Below are 26,407 nucleotides of genomic sequence, written 5' to 3' on the forward strand. Positions count from 1 at the left end.
AGCCTTGGATCTTCACTAAGTCACAGCAAGTTGGCACCTGGGGAAATTTCAAAGACCGCTCAGCCAATTACTGTCTGGCTTAACGATAAGAAGTTAAACAGGCATCATTAGGTTTGTCTCAGTGCTATCTGCAAAGAAAAGAAAGGACTCGGTTCGCCCCTTACACAACCAGGGCACCTGGGATACAGATGCAATCCCAATGGATACACTCAATCATAAAAGGCAATCCACACGTGTGGGACACACATGAACCCACAGCAGAGTTCACGCAAAGTACAGCTTAAAAAGGACATTCCAGCAACTCAGTGCATGATTTCACTCTAATTAACAAATGGTTATTTATGAGCTATTCACACTATGAAGACTGCCCTCCCTGGAGAATTAATTCAGAGAGCCATCTCAATCTCTTATGGCAAACAGGGATTATTTAGGTTTTACACAGGAAAAAGAAATTGAAGGGAAAAAGAAAAAAGAAAAAAAGAAAAGCAATTTTCTACACAGCTTTAGAAAACAGTTTTTATCTCCAGCACCTGTAAGGTAAAAAATGAACTGTATTTTGAAACAACTCTTTCCAGAATTCAAAAGAGGTCTAACTACTGGATGCCACTTTTATTCACTAGACTATATAACTAAGAATTATACTACACTACAGAAAACTTTCTATTTTCCTTCTTATCTTGTTTATGCAATTTGTTCTTTAATTTTCCTCCTCTTGAGGACATGTTCAACTTTTTTGAGCTCATTTACTACTGATGCATATAAAAAAAGCAAACAAATTTAATACAATAAGCAAGATTTTGGTTTTATTTTGAAGAAATGTCTGTTCTGTATATAATTCATTATCCATTGGAATTTTCAACGTTAATTTTGCAAGGCCAGCTCATGAAACAGAAGAAACCTGTATTTTTTCATAGTGATGAAAAATCCATTTTCTTTCCACAAATCCATTTTCTATAAAAATTCTATTTAGAGAAAGGCCCAAGCACATTTCTCGGAAAGCAAAATTCATCTACATGCAACGTACTCTTTAGCAATAACCCAAAAAAGCATAAATGGGAGCTAAAAAAACAACAGTACCTGACAGAACCAAGTTATATGAAAGGGAGCTATTCTAGATATTACAGTAACGAGAAAATGCCAGTTTTTGCATCCAGCTTTTAAATGAAACTTCTACTTATTCCTCTGCTACTAAATAAATACTATCTTACGGACCCTGACAAATGATGTAAAGACAAGTACTGCTCTACAAAACAGCAAGATATCTCAATGACCTGGCTGGTGAGGACAGGTTTGAAATATGTCAAATTCTCTTCACAATCCATAAAATGTTATACTCAAAAGAGATTCCTTCAGTTTTTAACCTTAACAGTGACCAAGCATAAAATGAATCTTAACTGCATCTAGTGAACAAGCATTCTGTTCAACATTATGTTGTTTGCATATGATGTGCATTTACTAAACCACTTCCATTATGCTATAACTTTTCCTTCAGGGTTACACAACACTAATGCAATTCAGCAGCCCTAACTACCAAAACAATCAAGACAAGAGTTTCAAGTTTCATTCCTACACAACCTAAATAGCTCAGATTAAGACTGTGATTGTTTATAAATTCAAGCACATTTCTCAAACTTTCACAGTGTGAACAACCACTGATTTTTTCTTTGAATAAAACAGTTAGGAAGCAATTCTAGTGAAGTAGTAACTTTTATTTGCAGGTGAGCACTAGTTCTGTTTCTACTTTGTAAAATGCAGCTTCCGTATTGGTAACGAATATTCCTGATGGACCTTTGAGAAATTTTGAGGACAGGGGCCAAATTTAGATTGTTATTGCTAAGCACCTACTAAAATGAAAATAAAAAATGGGCAAAAAAATATTTTAATGCTTGTTTGCAAACAAAAACAAACAAACAGCAAAAAACACTATCTGTCCTCTGACTTCCCACTGAAGGGAAATACATGTATGTGCTGCAATATCTACACGTCAAATTTTCCATTAAGTGATGTGGCAGCCCTGACTAATAAATGGGGGATTAAAATAATAATCAGGGCATGGTCCTGATTTAGCATTTTTTTTCTTACCTTAATTTGGATGATTCGGCCCTCCTATATCGTTCCTGCCACTTCCCGCTGCCTGAACTGGCTTTTCTGGAGGCAGTGCTTGTCTGTGACTGAGAAGAGGCGCTGTTTCTGGTGAGATAAATTGTCTAGGTCTTTCTTTTCTTGTCTATCTTTCCTGCGCTTTGAATTCCTCTTCTCCTCATTCCCAGCTCCTTACCAATTCCCACACCAATGTGACTATATCCACTTGCACCAGTTTTCCCTCCCTTTCACCAAATATATCAACTACTGCTAGAAGCTGAGAGATGTCTAGGTGAGAAATGCTTCTAGCACTTTCACAACAATGCTCTACTGCAAATGCCTCAGAGCATAAAGGCAATTACTTTAAATTATTGTAGAGCCGAACTGTTGAAAAAATCCTGCCTATGTAAAAAAAGCTCTATAAAGAAAACAATCCAATAAAACACTGCCTGGTATAAAGAAATCAGTAATGCAGTTTTATATAAAAATGGTAATTGTATTCTGGAGAAGTCACTTGAGCAGACGTATGTAATCCATATGGTCAAGACATACCCGCTGAGCTAGTCTTACACTTCCGAGCACATCGTTTTCTTTCAAAATCTCTTCTGACCACTTGGTAAACACCATCCTCTTTACAGGAGAATGTATTTTAATCTAATGTAGCCAAAACAGCAGATAAATATGGGAAGAAGTCAGCTTTGCCATTGTAACCACCTACAATTACAGTATTCAGGCTAAGCCTATATAAGATGGTCTATACTAACCACCGGAATGCACAAATGATAGAACTGGAAATGTTCGTTTTGTTTCCTCTTTAGCTATGCAACAGACCAAACTGATTTACTGGCTTTGCACTCTTAAAAGAAAGCAAAGGTTGGGAAACCTGTATGAGATAAACTCAGTTCCTGGAACAAAACAGACGAGCCTGACATTTCTGAGGAAAAATCTGACTAACAACCAGTACACTAAGTTTGAATCTCTAAAAAGCTGAAAAATTGTCACTTAAATTTGGAATTGCTAGCTTCACACGGGAAAAAAAAAAAAAGTAGCAGATAAAGGTATGGTATAAAGACAACTAGAATAAGGTATTTATTCTAGCTGGAGCATATGACAAAGATTTTACTTTTGAAGTCTATACCATGCACATGTATGACCCTAAAGTATTAAACTTTTTCACAATGAAATTGAATTTCACAGAATCACAATTTACACAATGCATTTTTCCAAAAATTTAAGCTTAGCTGTATTTTAATATCCCAGTCAGACACTGCTTTCTGAAGTGTTTAAGAGATTTCTCTGTCCACTAGTGAGATGCATCAAGAATGGAAATCCTGTAAGATCTGCACTAGATACAGACTTTGAATCATTTCCCTGTGAACACTGGGTGCAATTTTGAGACCTCCATTATAAGAACATCATAAATTAGAAGCAACTCAGAAAAGAAAATTGAAAACATCATTACAGGTTCAGTACAAGGTGTGGAAGACTTATACCGTTTCTCAGACAAAGAAAAAAAAATATAAAACAACTCAAATCTACTAAAACCTAATAGGTTAGAAAAGAATTGAGGTCACCTGGAGGGGAGTGAAAGGCAAATGCAAGCAAAAGTATCAAGTACAACTCCCCCCCCACCAAGCCAAACATATTTGGGTGTTAAACTGAATCAAAAAAGGTGGAATAAATAAACATGAGTGCCTGAGTCAAGATACTTATGGATGCTCCACTAAAAGCGAGTTATAGACACTAATCTTTAAATTGCTGAAAGCATACAACCTGCCATGACGTACAATACAATGACTTTTAATTTACACAAAAACAAAGCTCCTAAATGAAATCACTTCACAAGTAAAACAGAAGCACGAATTCGTTCTCAGCTAAATGCCAGGTATCAAGTAGCAGCAGCTTACAATTAAGAGCAGAACTTATTAAAGCCTGGGGCTGGGAGAAGGAGGGGAAGGAACTCTAGTAAGGAATTATCCTCCCATTTCAAAGAAAGTGCAGTAAAATATTCAAATATTGAGAAGCTAAAGCTACCTTACAGGAAAAAGAATGGGTTTCAGGAATCCTTCCAATTGTTGAAGTAATAATTGCCTAATGCAATTTTGGTTAACTGAAAAGGTGTGTTAGCTAATACCCAAAGGTAGAGAACAAAAAAGATGCTAGCAGGAGACATCTTGTTGGCCAATCTCCTTCTACACAGACAACATGGTGTCATACATCAACATCCGCATTTTTACAGCTCCCTTGTAAGTTGGTCTTGATGATTTTATCCCCTCTCCTTCTACTTTCTATTTTCTATTTTCTGAACCGACAAGAAGGTAGCGCAGCATTCCTGTGTAAAGGTGACTGAAAGCTACAAGCGATTACAATAGCTTGCTCTTCCTACCACTTCTACCTATTACAGAAAGAAATTCTGTCTTTTTCCTACAAAAATCATGAAGTTGAAATACACAGAAGTAACAGTATAAAAAGGGTTTTGGTCTTGAGTTACAACTGTCTAACTGACCTGTTTGTTGGAATTCCTGATTTGAGTAAGGCAGGAGGAGATGTGAAATCAGCTTTGGTCGACTGCACTGCCAACTCTTTCTCCAAATTTCCAGTTCTGCCCTGCTGTACCTTCAAAATAACGTTTTATCATTAGTTTGTTTTATCGTTAGTTTAACTCAGAAGTATAGTAGCCCCAACACTCAACACAGCACATAGCCAACACAAAAAGAAAGTCCAACCTTAATCAGATTTAAAAAGAACTAACACCTTTGCACAGCTAATAAAATACTATATTTTAAAAGACTATATAACTTAAGCACTGTATTTAGTATGTATAAGAATCAATGTGCCAGAGAACAATTTATTAGCAAATATTATACAGTTCTAATATTTATTTTCAACTTATTTGGTTTGGACGTGAACAACACACCCAACTGATTTTCTTGGAGAATTTCCTGTACAAACAAAATAACATCTTAATTTTTAAAGAAGCAAAATGATTAAAAACAAAAACAAACCAACCAACCCAACTCCATAATCTTAATGATAGAATTATCTACTAAGTTTGCTACCCGACAGTAAACTATGAGACAAGAAAGCAAATCCCTTCTCTGCGTTACTGACAAGAAGATCTAGTAACTACTTAATTTCCCAGTCATACCAGGAATATTCACCTCATGCTCCGGATTATGCCAACTTTACGAGGTTTTCCATTAGTTTGAATTAAATTAAATACTTTAAAACCATACTGTTGTTTCTGCAGTACTGCAAAATTCCACAGAGATGTTATTAAAACTATGCAAGAGCTTTAGAGCAACTACTTCAAGTACTGTTTGTCTTCAACAGCACATGAAATATGAAAGAAAAACTTACATGGGTTAGCATAATAGATGAGGCTGTACAGACTAAGCTTTTAAAGACACTCCTACTGACTGGATCAGCCACACAACTACAAATATTGTATTTGTTATTTAAATAAAGTGCCCTTCCAAGTGGAAACAAACAAACAAAAATATTTTGAAGCTGGTAGCCAAAAATGTATTAATCATTAAGACAACTCAAACCCCAACCTCTTAAACTTAAAAGGAACAGCACACACACACAGAAGTAACCCAGAAACCATAAAAGCATTTTGCATTTCTTTAACTTGGATGTTTAGTTATCTAAAATCCCTGGTATCTTAAGTTTCATAAGTGGCAATAAATACTAATTACTGTACAGAGATCCAGTTAGTTCAGTCATGATACAACATCATATGGACTCTGTTCTCACAGCTTTTGTAGGTAAGTGAACTGCTAAGCTTTTGCAGGATCTCATTTCTAATCACAGACACCTCTGTAGCAAATCCATGAAAACACGTAAGTATTTAAGATTCCTTAAAATTTGAATTACCTTCAGTATCCACAAATATGAAAACCTTTTAATATTAAAAATATCAAGTGTGGTTTAAGTATTTATATGAAAAATCTAAGATTTCTAATAATTAATGAGTAACTTGAAAATGTAGGAGATAGTCTTGTCAGTTATAGAAGATTCATCCAAACAATGGGAGACTTCATATTTCAGAAGAATAGAGATTATTATTAACAAGACACCAATTATATTCACATTTCATGTAAAATGCATGACGAGCTCTTTCCTACTTCAGCCCTTGCGACACAAAGTGCCATTTCATCACTGGACCTCTAGAAACTCCAGAGTCAATATTAAGAAAGAAATAGGGGAAGCTTTGGTTTGGAATACTTATCCTTCTTCCTTCAGGACAAAAGTTCAAAAAACATTTATTTGAGAGTACCTTCAGTCATCAGCTATGATGAAAAATCCTAACTCCCACTATCCAGCATTTCTCCCATTCTGTAGCACTATTATTGCAAGAAAGGAGGAAGGCAAGTAGCCCCACGAGCTCCTGATCTGTTCTTGCTAAGATAAAGTTAAAATATCTGGATGCCCTCTAGTAGTATATGAGGGGAAACAAATGATACCAAAAATACTCGTCTGCAATTGACACTTCTGTTACAGGAGTATACAGAAGAAAGCAACAAACAGTTCCAAGTTAGTTCAATGAGAGTTCAAGAGCAAAACTGTCTGCATACTGAACAGAATAAAAACCTCTGTATTTTAACTTTAGTGTCAAACAAAAGAGTATTTTAGAAAATAAGAAGTTGAAAGCAGTGTTCAATTCTAAAGATAAATCCTGCCAAATACATTTTTCTGCTCCCTGCAAATCAGCATTTCCTAATGGAAAGATGACATATATAACTTGATTTATGGCCATCTAATCTCAAAAGGACAACAGGAAAATAAGAAAGATTGATTTTCACATCTCAGAGTTGCCAAGGATAAGTGCTACAAAACAAAATAAAAGCTACAAGGCCACAAGAAAAATAAACATGCTATAATCTACAAAGCTTCACCAGCACATCTGTACAAATTCTTTAATCTGCACAAACAAATGCGCTACAACTAAAAATAATAAACCATCACATAAAGAAAAATTAGTTTCACTAGGAAATTTGTTAGTACACCAGGCCACTAACCCACATGCTTGCAGAAGGATGACGAACAAAGCGACAGTTTTTACTCAGCATTTTGTGACATATGCAGAAAGTCACCGATGTAAGATGAGAGTTTGAAATAATGGCTGCATCCTTTTCGGTTTTTCTTCTATCAGTCTGCGTTGGCATGGGAAGCAATACTCGACAAAAATGAGAGCAACCAACAAAAGTTTACTAAAATTCACCTTAAAAAGATGGTATCTGCCATCGAGAATCTCTGCACTTGGTGTTACTTCCATAGCATTGTCTTCAGCCTAAGTTAAATAACACATTGCCCATTAAGATACCATACAACTCTTAACTCATGGGCCACATTCTGAGTAATGGTACAGATGCGATCTAGCTGTAGCTAGACTGTGACACTACCCACACAGATTGCCAGAAAAGCAACACAAGAACATTCTAGGCTTAGGGGAGGGCAGTCAGGTGCAAACTTTACAACAAATGCACTGAACTGGGCAAAACAAGCTTATGACACACAAGCAGCTTTACAGGGAAAAAAAGCGTGTAGAATACCACAAAAAAAGTTGTAGTAATTACCGTAATTTTATTTGTGGTTGAGGTAACTGGTAAAATTTCAAGACCCATTCGTATTCTCTTTTGTTTTTCACAGTAAGCTTTCCAGGTATCTTCATTGAACCCATAGTTGAAGTAATCAGAGAGATCAGCCCCTTTAAGTAGAAAAGCACAAGTTTTTATGACAGTGCAAAATTCATCTTTTCTTTTTCCTCACCAAACATGTATCTCTATTTACAGAATCAAAATGGATTAGGTATTGATCCAAAGCCATGCTATTGAAATGTACACTGTGTTTGACTCTTTGTTTCACTGACTCCTAGTTTAATTTGATGCCATTAAGTACTTCTATTGTAAGAAGGATTAAACAGTCAAATGTTCAAACACCAGAATATTATCAAAGGCTTTTTTTTCTGTTCCATTCTGAAGACACTGTTTGCATTGCCAATGTAGTATAAAAACACTAAAATAAACTATGCACAGCAGCAAGAGACACTGACAATAGAAAAACAAACAGCCAGACAAGTCTGGCCTAATGATTTGAGCCAACTGGACAGTATACACGGGAGACTCATAGGAAGTCCATGTGGTACCAGCTCCTTCTTCAAGGCTTACAGATGCCTGTGTACAAACACAAAGAAGCACAAGCTGCTAGGTTTCACTGTGCTGCTTGGTTAAACACGCTCAAACTATTTTCCTTTCTGCTTTATCTTCTGTAATATGGCACAGATCAAGAGCAATAACATCCATAGACATACAGATTCCCACGGAGATTTCAGCATATATGTAATCTATTTTTTTTAAGATATATCCTACAGTCTCTTTTTGTTGATATATGTGTGGGATGCACACTACGAAACATGGCACACCCACAGACTGTGGCATAACACAAAGGCAATGGGTAACTTACCAGCTTTTTGTAAATCATATCGTACAGTACCTTCTAGCTGTAGGGTAAAAAATTCCTACATGCAGTAAATAGGAATTATTATTAAAATAACCTTCTAAATACATACATATCAGTTAATGTAAACCAGAGCATTACCTGGCTTTCTCCAAGGTTTATCTTCAAAAGAGTCTAAATCTACTTCCAGAAGTGGCACGCCATTAATACTCCCTGGTGCATCTAGATCCACCCCTTTAACTTTTACACCTGTGCAGAAAAGTTAGAAAGTTAGAACTTTGTGTCACTGCTAAGAAGAGTTCAAATAGTTGTAACACTTGAAATAAAAATTAGAAGCCAGATTTATTCCAAACAAGAGGTTTTAGAAAGGAAGGTATTTCCTTCATCTGAAACAATGATATGCTTTTAGAACCTCTGATGTCCCTTATGCACCAAAATCACTCTTCATGCAAAGCCATACAGACAACAACATTTAAATAAGAAAACCTGAATTCAACAGGTGATTATTTAAAGAGTCTACTCATTAATAACCCTTTAAAGTGAGTTTTAAGCACAGAAAGCTTTACTGTAGTCCCACAGTTAGAAGTGAACACATACTCTCCACCTTGAACTCAGATTTTGCATATTCCTGTACACACATGTGCCACAACTTAACTTTACGAATTCATGGATCACAAGAATCACTTATTTTACACCACCAGGAATACCTCTAACCCTGTTGTTCCTTTTCCAGGTAGCCTATGCAAACTAGACAATTTACAGATGGATGATAAAAAGATGACAGGCTTCCTGTATATCAATTTTGATAGTTATCATCAGCTTAATAATATTTATGCCATTAACCATGGATGATATGCAAATAATTTTTTTCTGGAGACAAAGACTAGAGAATTATTTGCATAACTACATTTACTTTAAATAATGGCAGTAAACGCCTGAAGAACCCAACTGTTTAAGATTGCCTGATTAAAAATAAATAATGAAAAAATAAATTAGAATTGTCCACTTTCTGTAAAGAATGCCACTCAGAGAAAAAAACATGTACATGGAACAAGGTTTCAGATGCACCTAATGCAAACAAAGCAATAAGCATTGAACAATTTAAGAACACTAATAATTTTATATTTGTCTAACATTTGACAAATAGTTGTCTATATTTGTCTGTCCTCACACTAGAACATTCTGCAAGAATTCTCTAACTAAAAAAAATACAGGCTAAACAAGCAAACAGACACAGACTATGCATTGCTACTGACTTTTTTTTTTGCATTTTTCATAATATCATGGTGTAAATTTTCTTACCAGAAGAAGATGAATAAGCTCGTCCTCCTGTCTTAATATTGAGATTCACAGGAGCTGCTCCGTAACTTAAAGAAATTAAGAAAACTGAATTAGACAGGGAAAACTCTAAACCAGAAGAAAATATAAAACAAGAATTAGCTAGATCCAGAAACAAACTGGACCCAGGCTCAATCACCATCCTGAATCTCTAGCTTTCCAAGCTGGTAACTGTAAAAGTAAAGAGATCAGCCTAGGAGCAAGAGAGAGTACCTTTCTATGCTCAGTAGCAACTTCTCCAACTAATAAACAGTTGTGAAGCAAGTCCCAGTCACTCTTCCTGAGTTGAAAGGGTAAAGACCTTGATAGAAACAAGAATGGACAGGACCAGAAGAGAAAAAGGAGAAACGAAATTCATTTAGGGATACAGATGACACTCTGGGGATTAGGGTAAAAAACAAAATAAAAGAGAGGATTTAGACAGATCCTTTGCTGCTCTCATTATTATTTTATTTAATCTGTACAGAAGTGGAAATACAAGCATTTCTTTAAGATGACTGAATGGCATTTTCAATGTGCTTCTAGCAATTATCTATCAGTGCGACCAATAGAAAAATATCTGTAATTTCACTTTCCAAAATACTTGAGAACTTTCCTCGTGAAAATGCATTCAGAAATCTAGACACTGAATTGATTTCACTACCTTGGGAATTTCAACACCATTCATTTGGAACAGGAAGAGCTAGCTTTCATTACCACTTATGTGCAGAATAGCTTATCTTCATAGGTGTTATCAACCCATAAACATAACAAGATTAACATATAATTAGAAGGTAGTGTATAGTTGAGGGTTAGGATTTACCGTACCACTTCCATGCAGTTTTTTTCATTCTACTTTATGCTACAACAGTATAAAACATATCTTTTTCTGATATCCCTGCTGTACTTGTGTATGACTTTTTAAGCAGTGGGTGACAAACTGTAAGAAAAATAATTTAATCCTATGAAGTAACTTTCTGTAATGACATTAAGATGAACAGAAATGATGAGCTTGTTTCAGAAGACTGCCCCTTCCATGAATTTTCTGACCAGTTTGCCCAGAAAAGATTTTTCACAGAACAACTATTTCAATATAAAACTTTCTACTCATATTGGATAGTGGAGCATCTGCTAATTCTTTTCTGAATTAGTGAATGCTCTTTCCATTAAGAAAATAAATTTAGTTTTGCTTTAGTCTCACAAAATTTGAGGTCATTGCCTAAAAGACAGGCCTACCGCAAGTTATTGGAAACAGACAAACAAAGAATCGAAAGAAATGCTATTTTTGACATCACTTTGATTTGCATAGTTACTTTAGGATATGATCTACCAAAAGTTTTAAAATATGTTTCAAAAATTAATGTATTGCCTGAATTCTAAAGCTAAAAATACAATAACATATGATTCAGGCCTACCTGAACACCTGTCTTCATTCTAATTAAATAAAAAAGACATCCTAGTAACTTTTAATAACCATAAGAACACTAGGATTGCCAAGACAAACAAGCAAACCACTTCCCTCATAAAACTTCAGTGTAGCAAAAAATATTAAGTAATTATTTTGGGTAAAATTAACATTCTTTAAAAGCGCTCAATGAAAAACAAGCCCTTTGTCAACAGACAAGGAACATGGAGCAACAGCAGTAGCAAAAATAAATAAATTATGATACAAATCCCTAACCCACGATCTTGAGAATTCATCTCTAGAGACTAGCAGCTGCATCCTGAAGTACATTCAAACATTATTTCAGAACATCAATAGGAATTGAAACTAGAGTTCTAATTAGAACTGTATCCACAACAAATAGTACCAAGGAGAAATGTTTCTAATGTTCTCTGTGCTTACCACTCCACTTGCAACAAAAATATCAATGTCACAAACAAGACCCGAAAAATGCTAGGTAACATAGCTATTCCATAATAAAAAGACAATTTTCTAGTTTACAAATATTTAATGAAACTATTTCTCAAAATCTGAGAACAAAAGTTAAAGGAAGAGTTGTATAAGTTAAGACACTTCATTGATTTCTTTTTACTTTTTGTTTGTTTGTTTTGAGTCACTGTATCATTACAAACACTTTGTTAAAGAGTTGAAGAAAATACACTGAGGCTACCTATGCTTAAAATGTAATTGACAAGTATTAAAGAGCCTGAATTAATAACTAAATGTAATCTTTAAGGCTCCTCCAGTTAATATTTGCAAATAACTTACCTGTACTGTGGAGCTCCCGTTTTAATATCTCCTATGGTGACTTGAACATCATCTTCATCATCATCACTATCACTATCACTGTCATCCTCAGCCTCGGTCACCTTCTACAAAGGAAAAGTTAACTTAACTTGTTTAACTTGCAGTTAAAAAAACAATCCAGACAAAACTACTCATCCTAGACATCCTTAATAGAAGAAAATTCTGTTTCCTAGACCTCAGGATAGAGTACCATCGACAGAAAAGTTAGGCTCATCAGTTTAAAAGCTACAAATATTGGTAATATCTGGATCAAAACAAGAAAGTATCTTCAATATTAAGCTTCTGTTTTGGAAACATGATATTTCTTAAATAAGCACAAAACTGTTTCCACTACTTCAATACCTTCTTATCTCTACCTATCTCATACACACCAGTCCTACTGTTACCTTACCACTCAGGAAAGAGCTTAAAGGTATGTGACACCAGCTTCTTGCTAGCCTCAACTATATACCCAGAGCAACTCAAATACTCTTGCTGCCCTTCTTCTCTCAACTTTTTAGAGCTGCTGAAGCAAAGCCTTTATGGCATGAGGGGAACAGAACTGCGCACAGAATTCAGGGTGTGACCGAAATATGAATTTATGTAGTGAGAAAATTATCTCTTCTGTTTTGCTCCCTAATCACTTTTGGCTGCGGTCCAAAATTTGTCTGCTTTTTAGACTCCAGACAAGAACTTAAATGACATTTTAATGGATCTTTCCACATGGCTTAGCAGCTTTCTCATAAATGGTAATGATCAGCTCAGAGACCATCAATGCACTCATAAAGCTGTTTTTTCTTCCATGAATGCCGCTCTTCTTTTTCTACATAGAATTCCAACAACCATCTATTAACCACTCAGTTCTCCACAGATGGTCCTTGGTCTTACTATCCTGAATAACTCTGTAACATCAGAAAACTCATGGTCCCACAACTTAACCACTTTACCAAATAATTTATAAACACATTGAACAGCACAGGCTGTGCAAAACACTCCAGAGAATCACCAGCGGAGGAGACCTTCTGTCACTGTGAAAATGAAACTCTTCTACCCTCTATTTTCTCTCTTCTACTCAACAATTACCCATGCTGGACTTTTGCTCATATGCTGTAGTTCATTAGTTTTCTTACAGCAGTTTTCTTGTTGAGCAACTTCCTCAACAATTTTGTCACCAGCCAAATCACCCCTATCCACATCTTTGTGGAGTCCTTCAGCAAGAGGCTAAACATACAAAAACTAAGTTGGTTCTGGCCAGGTAGCCTGCAGTTAGCCACATGCAACCGCACTCTAGCCCAAATCTAACGATCCACTAACTTGCCTGGCACATAAATTTGACAAAAATAAGCAGTTGCATGGAAGGTAAGTTGGAGTGCACTTAATCCTTGCTATACACCAATGTAACTTACTTAACAATAAAGTGTCCAATCAATGGAAAAAAAATAAACAACAAATGCTTTAATCAGAATAGATCTGCTGTAAATGACAGCTGAAGACAGAAGACAGTCTTTCAATGCCCCACTGCTGAGAAGAAGTTCTCCATTCCCTTACGTGGCAGCCCACACAGTAGTGAGCCATTGCAAACACATCCAACAGAAAATAAAATTTTGTCCAAAGCATCTACCTTTTCAAGCAAAACCAATTTCACACACAATCATTTCTTAGTTCCCTCCACACAGAACTACTGACCTTTTCTTATTCAAGCAACTTCAACGCCATGTACTTCTTCTAGGTTGCTGCCTGATGTAAACCCATTTTCTGATCTTACCATGATGTTCCCAATTTGATGATGTTCTAATGATATCCTAACAAGGCTAGTTTTTTATAGGTGAAAAATATGAAGATATACAAGTATCAAAATAATCCTAAGGAAGGTTCCTATTGGCTCTCATGAGCCAATGAGAACTTTCAGAAATATTTTAAAATTAAAGCTACTGCCCACATACAGTATTAGGGTCAACATGAAAAACCTTTGGTGCACTTGTAATAAAAAGCTGTTCAGTTTTAATATGCAGCTTTTTTCCTCAACTTTAAGTAAGACTGAATATCTTTCAAAAAGTATTAGTCCTACTGAAGAAAAATACAGTTTAGAAAGAAGCCAGGCCTTGAAAATTGCACAAATATGATAAAGTTTTTTGCACCACTATTGCAAGCTAAAGATGCCCATGGTGTATGTACAGTTACGGGCTATTTTTCATATAGCAGCCTTAAGTCATTCCCATTCACAGTAAACTGAGGCCTTTTACCAACTTTACAACCGTAAATCTCACTTCTTGGTCCTTTCCCTCATCATAACACTGAAAGCATAAGACAGACTAACATACTGAACTTCGAAGACTGCTACCAAACAAGTCTGCTATGTTGCCTCTAGAAGGCACTTATCATTCATCTTTTGAGCCATATTTTCACATATTCTGCAAATGTTTGTTATCACGTTCAAGAAAGAAAAATGACCAGAGGATTTTATTTTTCTATCAGTGAGGAAAAATAGTGTATCTCTTTCAAACAGATGCCTTTGGAAGAAGACAGCTGTCTTGAAGCACCATTTTTTCCTAAAAAAAAAACAAAAACGGAGGTACCGTTTATTTATTTTCTGTAAGTTAGTTTTGAATAGTGGACTGGATCTGGAAATCGGATTTCCTAGCTTATTAGATTTTACAGGGTTTCTGCAGATAGCGTCAAACACCTTTCACAAAAAAATAAAAAAAAGTCCAATGCATATACTTACACTAACTCATTTAAATATAAGTCCCAGCCAAATTATGATTACCCATTAAATCAAAACAAATTGGAGCAGTATGTCAAATACACATTTAAAATACCGTTTTCGCAACGCCATTTTCTGCGGCTTCTTCTTCACTTCCAGGTGGGGGAGGAACACTTAAACAAAAACAAACAGGAAAAAATCAAACTAGTTAGTTATTCACATTATTCCACACACCAACTAATGGTGAAAAAGCACTGATACATCATTCTGGAGAACAGAAAAGGTTCAACTTATCTTCTGCATTAATTTGAAAACAATTCTCAAAGAAAATAACTTTATATTAGCAGGCTAACATTTGGCTCCCAGAAATCACATGAACTGGATGTTTATGGAATACTTTAAAGCAATATGGTGCTATACCTGGATCCTCTTTTGAAATCAAAGTGAAATATTCCATAACATGTGGAGGGAGAATAACAGGTGTTTTTTTTCCCCTGCAGACTGACACTTTTCAAAGACATAATGGAAAAATACACTTCAATACCCATAGATAAGGTAGCACTGAGTTGAAATTTCCACATCTGCACTGCAAGATTTTCTTCTACCAACAAGAATGGCTACAATTCAAAAATGAATTTGATTAGGTTTTAACTGAAGACTGAAAACCATAAAAATTTTAAAACTACTGGTTCGTTTAAAATGACCAGCACTGTCAAATTCATGCAAGTGAGTTGTCTCACCAGACGCTTACCTACTGCTCTTTCTGACACAGCAATATTTTACTTTCCACAGTTCCTTTAACTCTGTTCAAACGTTGCATCACAAACAGCAGTGTAAGCAGGAAGCCATTTAAAAACAATATTCTTTCACTGACAATATATTTTTGGACTCTGCAAAGGAGTGACCAACTGACAGCTTTTATTAAAGATGAACTGGAAGGCAGAGAATGATTTTGATCCTACCATCTGTTGGCAAAAGACCCACTCATGAGTGTTACACCAAAACCCAACCCAACCCAGGCACAGCCCTGGGACTCAGGGTTAACCATGTAATTTCATCACCCAGTAAGATGACAGGCTAGCTAACAAACCTGAATAAAACCTCAATATTTTTACATATGAAGAATGCCAAAACAGAGGCAAGAGACCAAACCTTTTAATAGGGAAACTGCTGCCGTGCCTCCAGAATTCCAAACACGGCCCATAAGAAACATAAGCCACAATGTATTCCTCTTTCCAGTCCTTAACTACATACCAAGGTGAACAACCTAGACAGATTCTATTGCCCAGAATCTAGAGTGAAACACCACTAAGAATCAATTTGTTTGCCAAACAAATAATTTTCTTAACAGTACTACTGACAAAATGTGTAGTACTACTGCCCAAAGGTATCAGGTCAATAAAAAGATAACCAAACACAAGGAATCAAATCATATGGAATAGCTTCCAAATAAGGAGCAAGTTAAATCATTCCTTATCCTAGAAAAGAGATGGTTCAGAGCAAATGCAACAGAGGTCTGCAACAAATTTTGAGTGACATGGGAAAGGGTGAAGAGGAAACAATTCTGTTTCTTATACTACGGGAATCAATGGAAATCAAATACTGCATCTAGTAGCAGTTCCAAAGCGGTATCATACGCAGTCCATTAGTGGAAGGCATTACCGCAGTAATGTGCCTGTCAAAAATCTCCATCAGTTCAAAAAAAGCAACTGAGCAAGCTTATGGACACAAAGTCCAACAAGGGTTGCTAAGCCCAACAGTTCTCAGTGAAAAATCTCTGCTGACTCAGGAGGCATCTATAGAAAATAACAATGTGTGTGTTCTTGAGCTGGCTTCCCCTTTATTTATTTAATTTTAACTTACTTTTGCAATCTGCAGTTTCCATAGTTTATAAATTGTGAGACTTCTCTCATTCAGTGTGAAATACCAACTCCCACTCCACTCAGTCGCCGTTACCAAACTCCACCAACCAACCTAGCTAGACTTCCAAAGGAACATCTTTGTGCTTTTTCTTACACACTTCCTCACAAATCAAGCAGGCTTCCCTAAATAGTTTTAAAGCTTTTTCTAACTTTTTTTCAAAGACTCGAATACCAATCAAAGAAATGTGTTATGGGACCTGCACATCACACTGGCCGGTAACCTCACCGCTTCCTTGGATTCTTCTTTTTATAAATATACTGAAAACTTTTGGGGGGAGACAGGCTGTCTTTTATTTTTAATTTGAAATCATCCAGAAACAAACAATGATTATAAAAGTTAAAAAAACTGTTGATGTTTTGTAAGGAAATGCTGATACTCATGTAGTGTCCATGAAGAATTCATGTAGGAAAACATCCACACAGCTGAAAGTTACAAACACTTTGGTATCAAGTATCACAATCTCCCAGGGAAAGTCATTTGACAGAAAAGCCAAGTCATTCTAGCAGACAACACGTACCACCTTAGGGAGATTTTTAAAGACATCAGTGAGAGTGTTCAGGTAGCGTGGATTTTAAAGAAGAGTACTGCAAATACAGCTGATGTGCAGCCACACTACAGGGTTTCCAGCTGGGAAAATACTCACCTAGATTTTTCTTCTTCTGGCCTCTCTGCTTCATTTTCATCTACGAGACAGAAGAAACACAGGAGGCGTGAATAGAAGCCCAGAGCAGGCACCCTGCCATGCAGACCCCTCTTCACCCCCCAGCACCGCCCGAGACCCCCTCAGAGGGTGCTGTGGCACCCCCCGGGCGGGCAGGCAGACCCCACACTGACAGTTCCAGCTCGGAGCTTCACCCCCGGCCTTGCCCACCGCCTGAAGGCCCTGAAGTCCCCCACAAACCTCCCTCAGCCCGTTTGCAGCCGGCCTGGCCACGGCGGGAGGGAGTTGGGGGGAGCCCTGGCGGCGCTCCACAGGTGCGGAGGCCCCAGCACAGCCCCAGCCGTGGAGGGGCCGGCCGGGAGGAGGGGACTGAGCGGCCACGGGGACCCTTTTAAAGGGCGCTGAAGGAGGAGGGGGGGGGAGCAGGGCCGCGGGGCGGCCTGGCGAGGCGGAGCACGCCGCGGCCTAGCCTGCATGGTGGTGGGGGTGCTGGGGGGCGGGCAGAGAGCCGGGATATGAGGGACGGGGAGCCGGGGAGCGGGGCTGGGGGTGCCGGGGGTCCGTACCGCCGTAGAGCCACTCCTCCTCCTCGTCCCCGGGGCCCCCGCCGAGGTCCGCCGCCAGCCGCTCCACCTCGCCGGTAGACATGGCCGCCGCCCGCGGGGCGCCAGCGCCGGCGCCCGGTAACGGGGGCTGCGGGGCGGCGGCCTCCTCCTCGCCGCCCCCGCTGGGCAGCACGGCCGCGGGGTGGCTGCTTGGGGGGGGGGTGAGAGCGAGGAGCGGCGCGGCCCGGCCCGGCCCTGTCCCGCCGTCCCCGCCGCCGCCGCCGCCTGCTCGGCGCTTCCCCTCCCCCGCCGCTGAGTGACACGCACAGGAAGCGGGCCCGGCCCGGCCCCGCGGCGCCCTGGGCACGGGCATGCGGGGGGCGGCCCGGCCGGGGCCGCTGCGGAGCCCGCTGGGTGCGCGGCGCTGCCGGCTCCGGGGAGGCCCCCCCCGGGCCCGGCCCCGCCGCCCGCCCGCACTCACCTCGGCGCTGTCCCCTCGCCTCCCGCTGCTCGCCAGCCCCCAGCGCCCGGCCGGCTGCTCGGGGCTGTGGTGCTCGGGGACCTCCTGGCCGAGCTCCAGAGGCAGGACGTGGCCGAGCATCCTTGCTTCGCGGTGTCTCGCTCCTTCGAGCAGCTGCAAGGGGGAGAGGAACCACGGGATAAGCTCGCGGTGCTGTCTGTGCTGCCCAGCACTCGCCTCAGCGGCTCTCTCAGTGGTGTTTTAGGCTTAGCAGCTCCTCGTAGCTCTCATTCCCTCCGCGAAGCGTCTGGCTTTATGATCGCTACACTCTGACAGACCTAAATATAGCGAGCTGCGACAAAACGTCCCAGCGTGTAGCTGTGCGTTTCGTGAAGAAATTGCCCTATTTTAAAAGCAGTGGGAAGCAGCAAGCCGTTTGTATTGATGTTTGCGCTTCCCATCTGTGAGTGCTGCTTAACAGCTTCAAGATTAATTATAAAATGTAAGTACCAACAACTGTGAAAACAAGTTTTGACCAGTTTTGTGTACAAATAGAGCATTCAGCACCTTAGGATGGTTGGGGAAACTAAAAAAAGGACCCTTTTTCACAGCAGGACAGCCTGTGAAGAACAGACTAGACAGCTTGACTATATTATAAGCATACCAAAACTGGGGGAGAGCTTATTCCTTGAATTGCCTGCATAGAGAACTTTGTTTTAGAGTTTCATATGTAGCATGACATTTCACTGAAATTCATGTGAATAAAATACCTTCTCAAATGAGATTTTTTTTTTCCCTGAAGTTAATTTTACATGTTTGGATGTCATGTACAGGTCGTGAATAATAGGGTGCAATTATCATGCAATACGGTTTTTATCATGTACTTTATTTTTTTTTAAATATATATATCCATGGCATCAACAGAGATGTTTTTGGCTCCAAAAAAAACATTTGTAGACACTTATCGTAAAGGAAATGTGTGTTACTGATGACTTGTAAGAAATACTGTATTTTTATGTTTTCATTCTTGTTTTGTTTACTTGGTCATTTGATAAACTACTGATGTTAGCCTTATGTTAAAGGAAGGAGTAGAACTCTGTATTTTCTTTCCTTTGATTATGCAGATTCAAGAAAGGTGAAAGAAAATAGTTTTGTGGGAAACAACAGAAAGAGAAATCAGGAGAGATGCAGAACATAAAATCTTGGAAAAAAAAGGCAACAAGAGCATCAACACAAGTAAAAAGCTATTTGTTTTCTTAAAAGAGTACCTGCTTTTTTGACCATGTAGCTGAAAGAAATTAGGAATCATATGATAACTCTAAAGAGCAAGACAAGATTAAGTATATCTAGCCTTTGTCCGCGGCATTCAAGCGTAAAGTTCAGATACACAAGCTCTGAAATCATATCTGAGAGGAAAATAGTTTAGTTTGGGTATAAACCTGGGGTCCCGCTGTTACCATGGTATTCATTTTTCTAATCAAATTAGTCCAGAAGGGTATTAATTTACATATTTTTAGTGTCCTGCAGTTGTATGGCCTAATTGGGTTTGGAACAGCACACAGGTAAGTCTGGAAGAGGGAAGAACATCAGGGCAGGAGACTGTGTGGAGCAGGTGGGAGGAATTTAATTTCATGACTGGAAATTTAGCAATCCCATGTCAGCTGTGCTCCCCGGTGCCACAAAACCAGCAAGAGACTTAAGAAGCACTTGACCTAAGAAGTACCTCAAGTACTGTGTTGAGTTTTGGGCCCCTCAGTCCAAGAAGGACGTTGAGGCCCTGAAATGTGTCTAGAGAGGGGCTACAAAGCTGGTGAGGGGCCTGGAGTACAAGTCCTGTGAGGAGCAGCTGCGGGAGCTGGGGTTGTTTAGTCTGGAGGAGACTCAGGGGAGACCTCATTGCTCTCTGCAACTCCCTGAAAGGAAGGTGTGGGGAGCTGGGGATTGGCCTCTTCTCACACGTAACTCGTGATAGGACTGGAGGGAATGGCCTCAAGTTGTGCCAGGGGAGGTTCAGGTTCTAAATAAGGAGACATTTATTCTCAGAAGGAGCAGTCAGGCATTGGGACGGGAGGTGGTGGAGTCACTGTTCCTGGGGGTGTTTAGGGAAAGGTTGGACGTGGTGCTGAGGGACGTGGTTTGGTGGGTGGTAGGGGGATGGTTGGATCAGGTATCTTGGAGGTCTTTTCCAAACTTAGTGATTCTACGACTCTGTTCTACGAATTGCAGCTCAGGCAGCACACAAACTCCTTAATTATCATTATTTATTAACCCCTCCTCCTTTGTCGCCTGCTGTAGCTGTAATCACCCCTCCCCGCTCAGCAGGCCCGGCCCTGAGGGGCGGCGCGGCTCCCCCCGCCCCGCTCCGGGGCAGCCAGCCCAGGGCCGCCACGTCAACCCGCAGCGCCGGCCGGCCACGTGCGCGGCGTTGTGGCTGTCAGCAGCGCCGCCGCTGCCACTGCCGCTCCTTCCCCTCCCTCCCCGGTCCCTCCGCCATGGCGGCGCTGCCGCGGCTGTGCCGCCAGGCCTGGGAGCCGGTGCTCGCCCGTGCTCGCGGCGCCGTCGTCTTTTTGGACGCGGCGGCCGCCGAGGCGCTGCACTGGGGCGGCGGCGGCGCGGGCGAGCTGCTGGCGGCGGGGGCGCTGCGCGTGAAGCCGCTGCCCCCACCCGAGGGGGCTGCAGCGGCGGGGGCTGCCTCTCCCCGCGTTGTCTTCGTGCTGAGCGGGCCGCTGCGGGGCTGGGCGGCCGCCGCCGTCCGCGCCGTGCTGGAGACGGGCTCCGTGCGCTGCTGCGCCCTGCTCTGCGCCGGGGAGGCGGAGGGCGGCGAGCCCGAGGAGAGCCTGCGGCGCTGGATGGGCCCCGGCGGCCGCGCCGAGGTGCTGCTGCGGGGGGCGCCGCTGCTGGTGCCGCTGACGGCGGAGCTCGGGCTCCTGCCCGCATCGGCCGGCATCGTCCCGCCCGCTGGCGGCCCCCGGCAGGGCGGCCCCGGGGAGCCGGGGCTGGGGGCGCTGCCCGGGGAGCTGCGGGCGGCGGGGAGGGTGCTGGTGGGGGAGCTGGACGCCCTGCTGGGCGCCATGGGGCTGCGGGAGGAGTGCTTCGCCGTGGGGAGCCTCAGCAGGCTGCTCGCCGCCGAGCTGGCGAGCTGCGCCGCGGCCAGGAACAGGAGGAGGATGGCCACAAACAGGGCTGCCGTCGTCTTCGTGGACAGGACCTTGGACCTCGCCGGTAAGGAGGCCGAGCGCTGCGCACCCAGCTCGCCGCACCTAAAGGCTTCTTTCTGCACGAGTCCTCTCCTGCGTGCACCGTCACAGGTGGTCGCACGCCCATCGTTGCCCCACAGCAGGTTGTGGAAACCAAGAGCAATGCAGAAGGCTCTGCAGGTTTAGTTCTGGCCCTTCTGCTTTGCTGCAAATCAGAGACCTTAGCGAGGCCTGTGCCATGCCATGGTGTGAAGGAAATGCACCGCTGGGCTCGGCTTGTGCCCCATGGGTTGCTGCAAGGCATGTGCCAACGTATTGTACCTGTCACCCACAGCATTGTACCTGTCCAAGCAGATACACGCCTACACAAACGCTTAACTATACACCTGAAAGAGTTCATATGTATACACATATACGTTACTGGATGCTGTGCATTATACTTCTCGAGCGATGCAATGGCACGCAGCAGGCATCCAGCTCAGAAAACATTTCAGTGAAAACAATACAGAACATTTCATAAAACACTTCAGGAAGTAAAAGCGTAAGAATGAAACATGGTAAATTTAATACTGCAAATTAATGCAGAACTCATGCAAAAATTGAGGAGGACAGAGAGTGGTGTAAGTCTACTGAGAAACTTCTGGAAAGTGGCTATTTAGTGCTATAATAAACCTGTAAACAAAGTGAATGAGGTTGTGTTTTAAGCTGGTAAGATGTGATACCAGAAGGGCAGAAAGTGGAAGTGTGAATAGATGAGTTGCCAGCAAGATGCGGGGCCAGTGGCCCGGCAGAAGTTTGTATTGGGCTCTCACTTGTGGAATAATCATGTTTCAGACAAAACAGGAAGCTCAGAATAATTTTTACAGGAGCAGCTGCGTTCACTTGCTCCATTGCACTGCTAATGGGCCTGCTGCTGTTGCAGTGTGTGCAGGCAGGTTCTGTTTGCATCATCTGTAGTAACTGAGGTCAAAGTTTTGCCACTTGACCTGTAGCAAGTGCATGGTGCTGTATTGCACATGCAGCACATCTGTTTCTGAATCGTCTTCACTGCTTGAATTCTGATTGTCTAAAACTTTGCCACTGGTGCTGTGCCTGGTCTGTGTGCATGCGTAGTGCTGCTTCGGTTTGCCTGCCTGTTCTAAAGTTCATAACTTCTGCTTTAAGAAGCAGAATAAATCCTCCAACTTGAGTGGGGCTCTAATAAATTGTACTGGTTAAGTAAGGTCAGAGCTAACTCTGGTACCTTAATTCCCCTTCATTTTTCTTCTCTGATATTTGCATCGCGAGATGTTTGCCTTGTGATATTATATTCTAACCCCATGTTCCTTTCGTAGGTTTCTCAGTCACCGCCTTGCCAGCATTCATACCTTTTATGAAACATTTTTCTAGCTTGCCAGACTGTGTAGTTAATGCAGTTTTGATTAATACCTCTCATGTGAGTGTCACTGCAGCTTGTCTGGAAGAGGTATTTCAGTACAGCAGCAGCACTTCAGCCTTCCCCAGGCACCTTTACGTGTATCGGTCAGAATCACGGGAGCTTTTCCCCACAGCCGTGCAAAGCTGCGAGCTCGGGCCTAGCTAACCCCTTGCTACCAGCCAGGCAGCAGCTTTCCATCACACCTTGCGCTGGCTGTAATGCATTCAGCCTTTTAACAGGTATAAAGAGCAGAGCTCAGCACCATCCGTGACATGTAGGTACAGTTCATAGGAGCAGGCACAGTGATAAGAGAGCCGTGATGTGCCTCCCTTGCCGTACTGCGTAACAAAAGAGTGAAGAGTAATATAACTGAAGGGTAACACAGGCCCGTCTCTTTCAGGTTAAAGCCTGGTTCTGATTAATAGCTCTTTTTGATTACTCTTGTTTCAGACTGTTGGTTTTTACTTGTCTGTGGTATCTTTTCTTTCCTTCTATCTGTCATGTTACTGATTTGGACTGCTTTACTCGCACACTTTATGATTGCGGCATCTTCCAAGTTGATGCGTTGGGGGATTGATGCTACTGTTGTCTTAAATGAAACAAAAAAATGTTTTATTTTTCCTTGCTGCATAGGGTGAGGCCTTGGAAGCATAAATCCTGAGGTCTGTGAAGTACAGTAGTCCCCCTCTTATGAAGGAGGTTGGGGTTTTGGCGCAGGAGGCGGCCAATGTTAAAACAATTATGGTTACTTGAGGTTGTAGGTTTCAGCTGTGGGGACTGATGGCAGCTGAAAATGTTCAAGTGCTGTAAACATGGCACTGTGGGTCAGCGTGCAGACTCTGCTCTGATGTGGTTTGTAAAGATTCTGTAATTGTGAGGCGGGCCCACGACTTTTTATAACAGATTTTTAATGCTTCAGATGTGAAATGTGTTGCGGTAGCTCCACAGAGATAAGCAAACTACTGGAGAGAGTTTTGCATATTGAAAGGCAACTGCAGGTGCCTGGGCAGTGCAGGGGACTTGGGAACTATGTGAGCCTTAAGCAGATGCTTGGGTGTTTCTTGGCTCCCAATTTACTACTCTTTGCATATGTCCAGTAGCTGTGAGAGATGGGGAAGCTGTTGTATGTTTGTGGCAGCACTGATGCTGCTGTGCTTGGCTGCAGGCTCCTATCATGGGGCTATGAGGTGGTATATTGGTGTGTGTGTCCCAGGATTCAGTAGTGGGACAAGTGAGAGAATAGTGGGACAAGTAAGAGAATATTTTGATGTTCCTCTGTATAAAGGAGAATGTAGTTCTCTATTTTGCTGAGGCAGAAGGATGCTCTAGTTTGCCTTGAATGCTTGCAGATTGGTTCCCAGGAACATGCACACGCTTTTCCAGCACTGTTGAACTAAGCTTAAGCAAATGCTGGTTTAAAAAACATTACAGAGCTTTGGAACTGTGACTTCAAGTGTCCAGCTTCTTTCAAGAGAATGGTGTAGATATTTTCTGCTTTCTGATATTTTAAACCCTATTCTCACCAAGATGATGCAGTGCCCAGGAAAGTTGCATCACAGGAACTTCCCACAGAAGTTCTTCAGTGTAAAGTCTTCCTTGCTGGCTAGTGGGCAGCACCTCTGTAGGATAAATCATGTTTGGTGACTGACTTCCAAGGCTTCCTGTGACATAAAGGAGCAGCAATTGCACCTTGAGTATGCTTCTTTTTTTTTCTCTACCAGACAGTGGAGCCAGCGGGAGACCCAAAGAATTTGAGTATGAATGGTGTGTTATAGGGCTGGTAGCGGGCTTAGGAAAATATTTTTGTGTGCATGACATCTGGGCTTTGGGGGGTTTTGAGTTCACGATACAGTTGGTTGACTTTGGCAATTGTGCCAGCTGCAACTCGCATCAAAGGTCGCTTGTTTCAGTTTGTTACCCTGGTGAGAAGACGAAGTAAAATTAGAAAAGCTCGCTCTGTCAGATTGCCTCTATCCACAGGGCTTGGGTATTAGCCAGGCATGTGGATTCCTGGTGCGTTGGTCAGATAAACCTCTCCGGGCCACTTTCACACCTGATATGTGTGCGGGTTGGCAGCATTACAGCTGCCAGCTGCCTTGAACCCTGTTGGTCATAAGAAGCTGCTGAACACCATGTTGACCCTCCTTGCAGTGATGGGGAGGGAGGACAGGAACCACTTCCAATGAATGTGGTTTTACTTGGATTTGAGGTGTCGCTAGCTTCGTTCGGTGTCTTGTCTAGCTAAACATCACTCGTGTGAGGTAAGTGTGGAGAGGGAGGCATTGCTTCCCTTTCTTTGGGGAGTGAAGGTTTAAAGGATTGCCATCTGCTTCCCATGCAGGCGCTGATAGGTGCAGTGTGGCTGATGAGGTTCTCTGACCTCGTGAGAGGAACCTGGGGGTTTTGGAGAGCAGATGGCTCAGCGAGCTGCGAAGACAACCCGGCTCGTCTCATCTGCAGTTCAGTGGTCTGAGACTGGCTGGGGACGGTAGAAAGGAAAGTTGCTGTCGTTCTGATCAACTACAACAGCCTCTGGTGAAACAAACTGGTAATTCACCCAGCTGAGCGGCCAGGTGTCCCTGTTCCACTAGCACCACATGCTGGACACATGTGCCTTCCTCGCCTTCTGCAGCTGGAGGCACTGCCAGCATGCAGCTTGAGTTCACTTCTCTTCCCTTGTCATCCTTGCTTTTGGAAAGGATCAAAGATGAGAATGGTTAGGGTGCCAAACCCCAAAATTCTTCTTACTGCCCCTCAAAGGTGGGTTCAGAAGTCTCTTACTTCTCTGGGTAAGGCCAGAACAATACTGAGCTCAACACTGGTGTCCAGCCTGGTCTGATGGTAGCAGGTGGGCCATAGCTAAGCTTGCAGAATACAAATACCTTGGACTTCTTCCTGACTTAAAGGCCATGCAGTTTCTATTTCCCTTATCCAACTATTTCATCCATAGCATGCATCATGTTTTTCTTGGGCTTGGCTCACAGGCTTAACAATTTTCAAGTTGCTTGTAGTGCCTGTGTTTAGCATTGGTGAAGAGAAGGAACAGCACCTGTGTTCAGGTGAATCAAAGGAACATGCCAGCTTCCTCTATTTTAGTCATTTCATGTTGGTTTCCCCTGTGCTGCCCTCAGTCTGTGTAGGAGAGAGGACCTTGATGGTAGCATGTTGTTGGTGATTTGTTTATGTTAATGTTATGCCTGCCTGCCTGTCTAGCTATGTATGCAGCTTGCATGCAGCCCTTTTAAGCACAGCCATATTAGTTTAGGTAGAAAAGTGTAGTTTGCATGTGTGCATGTATATTTAATTCTTTTATTTGCCTGCTTTTTTAGTAACCTTTGCAAATCTCACTTTAAAATTTTCTTATGGAGAGTAAAGAATTTTGCATATACAAGAGCTAAATGAGTGAGTA

At 41.6% G+C, this 26,407-nt stretch overlaps 2 protein-coding genes across 7 annotated transcripts in view; one reads left to right on the forward strand and one right to left on the reverse strand.

Moving 5' to 3' along the window:
- Window positions 1-18,030, reverse strand: part of FIP1L1 (factor interacting with PAPOLA and CPSF1) — a 43,904-nt gene extending 25,874 nt beyond the window's left edge. For 3 of the 6 annotated variants that reach the window (XM_072037625.1, XM_027457087.3, XM_027457086.3), the window contains exons 1-8: window positions 17,946-18,027; window positions 17,362-17,401; window positions 14,911-14,968; window positions 12,074-12,177; window positions 9,847-9,911; window positions 8,686-8,793; window positions 7,665-7,795; window positions 4,589-4,698 (exon numbers count right to left, since the gene is read on the reverse strand). In XM_072037625.1, coding sequence (XP_071893726.1) covers window positions 4,589-4,698; window positions 7,665-7,795; window positions 8,686-8,793; window positions 9,847-9,911; window positions 12,074-12,177; window positions 14,911-14,968; window positions 17,362-17,401; window positions 17,946-18,027 — 698 coding nt within the window. Of the gene's footprint in view, window positions 1-4,588; window positions 4,699-7,309; window positions 7,379-7,664; window positions 7,796-8,685; window positions 8,794-9,846; window positions 9,912-12,073; window positions 12,178-14,910; window positions 14,969-17,361; window positions 17,402-17,945 lie in introns of all 6 variants that reach the window. The other 3 variants (XM_027457085.3, XM_027457084.3, XM_027457083.3) reach the window with 2 other exon arrangements.
- Window positions 18,031-20,781: 2,751 nt separating this feature from the next.
- SCFD2 (sec1 family domain containing 2) overlaps window positions 20,782-26,407 on the forward strand; it is a 189,907-nt gene continuing 184,281 nt past the window's right edge. The window contains exon 1 of the mRNA XM_027457082.3: window positions 20,782-21,606. Coding sequence (XP_027312883.1) covers window positions 20,877-21,606 — 730 coding nt within the window. The 5' untranslated portion in view covers window positions 20,782-20,876. The remainder of the gene's footprint in view (window positions 21,607-26,407) is intronic.

The sequence above is a fragment of the Anas platyrhynchos genome, chromosome 4 (genome assembly GCF_047663525.1).
Source record: "Anas platyrhynchos isolate ZD024472 breed Pekin duck chromosome 4, IASCAAS_PekinDuck_T2T, whole genome shotgun sequence".
NCBI classification, from domain to species: domain Eukaryota; kingdom Metazoa; phylum Chordata; class Aves; order Anseriformes; family Anatidae; genus Anas; species Anas platyrhynchos.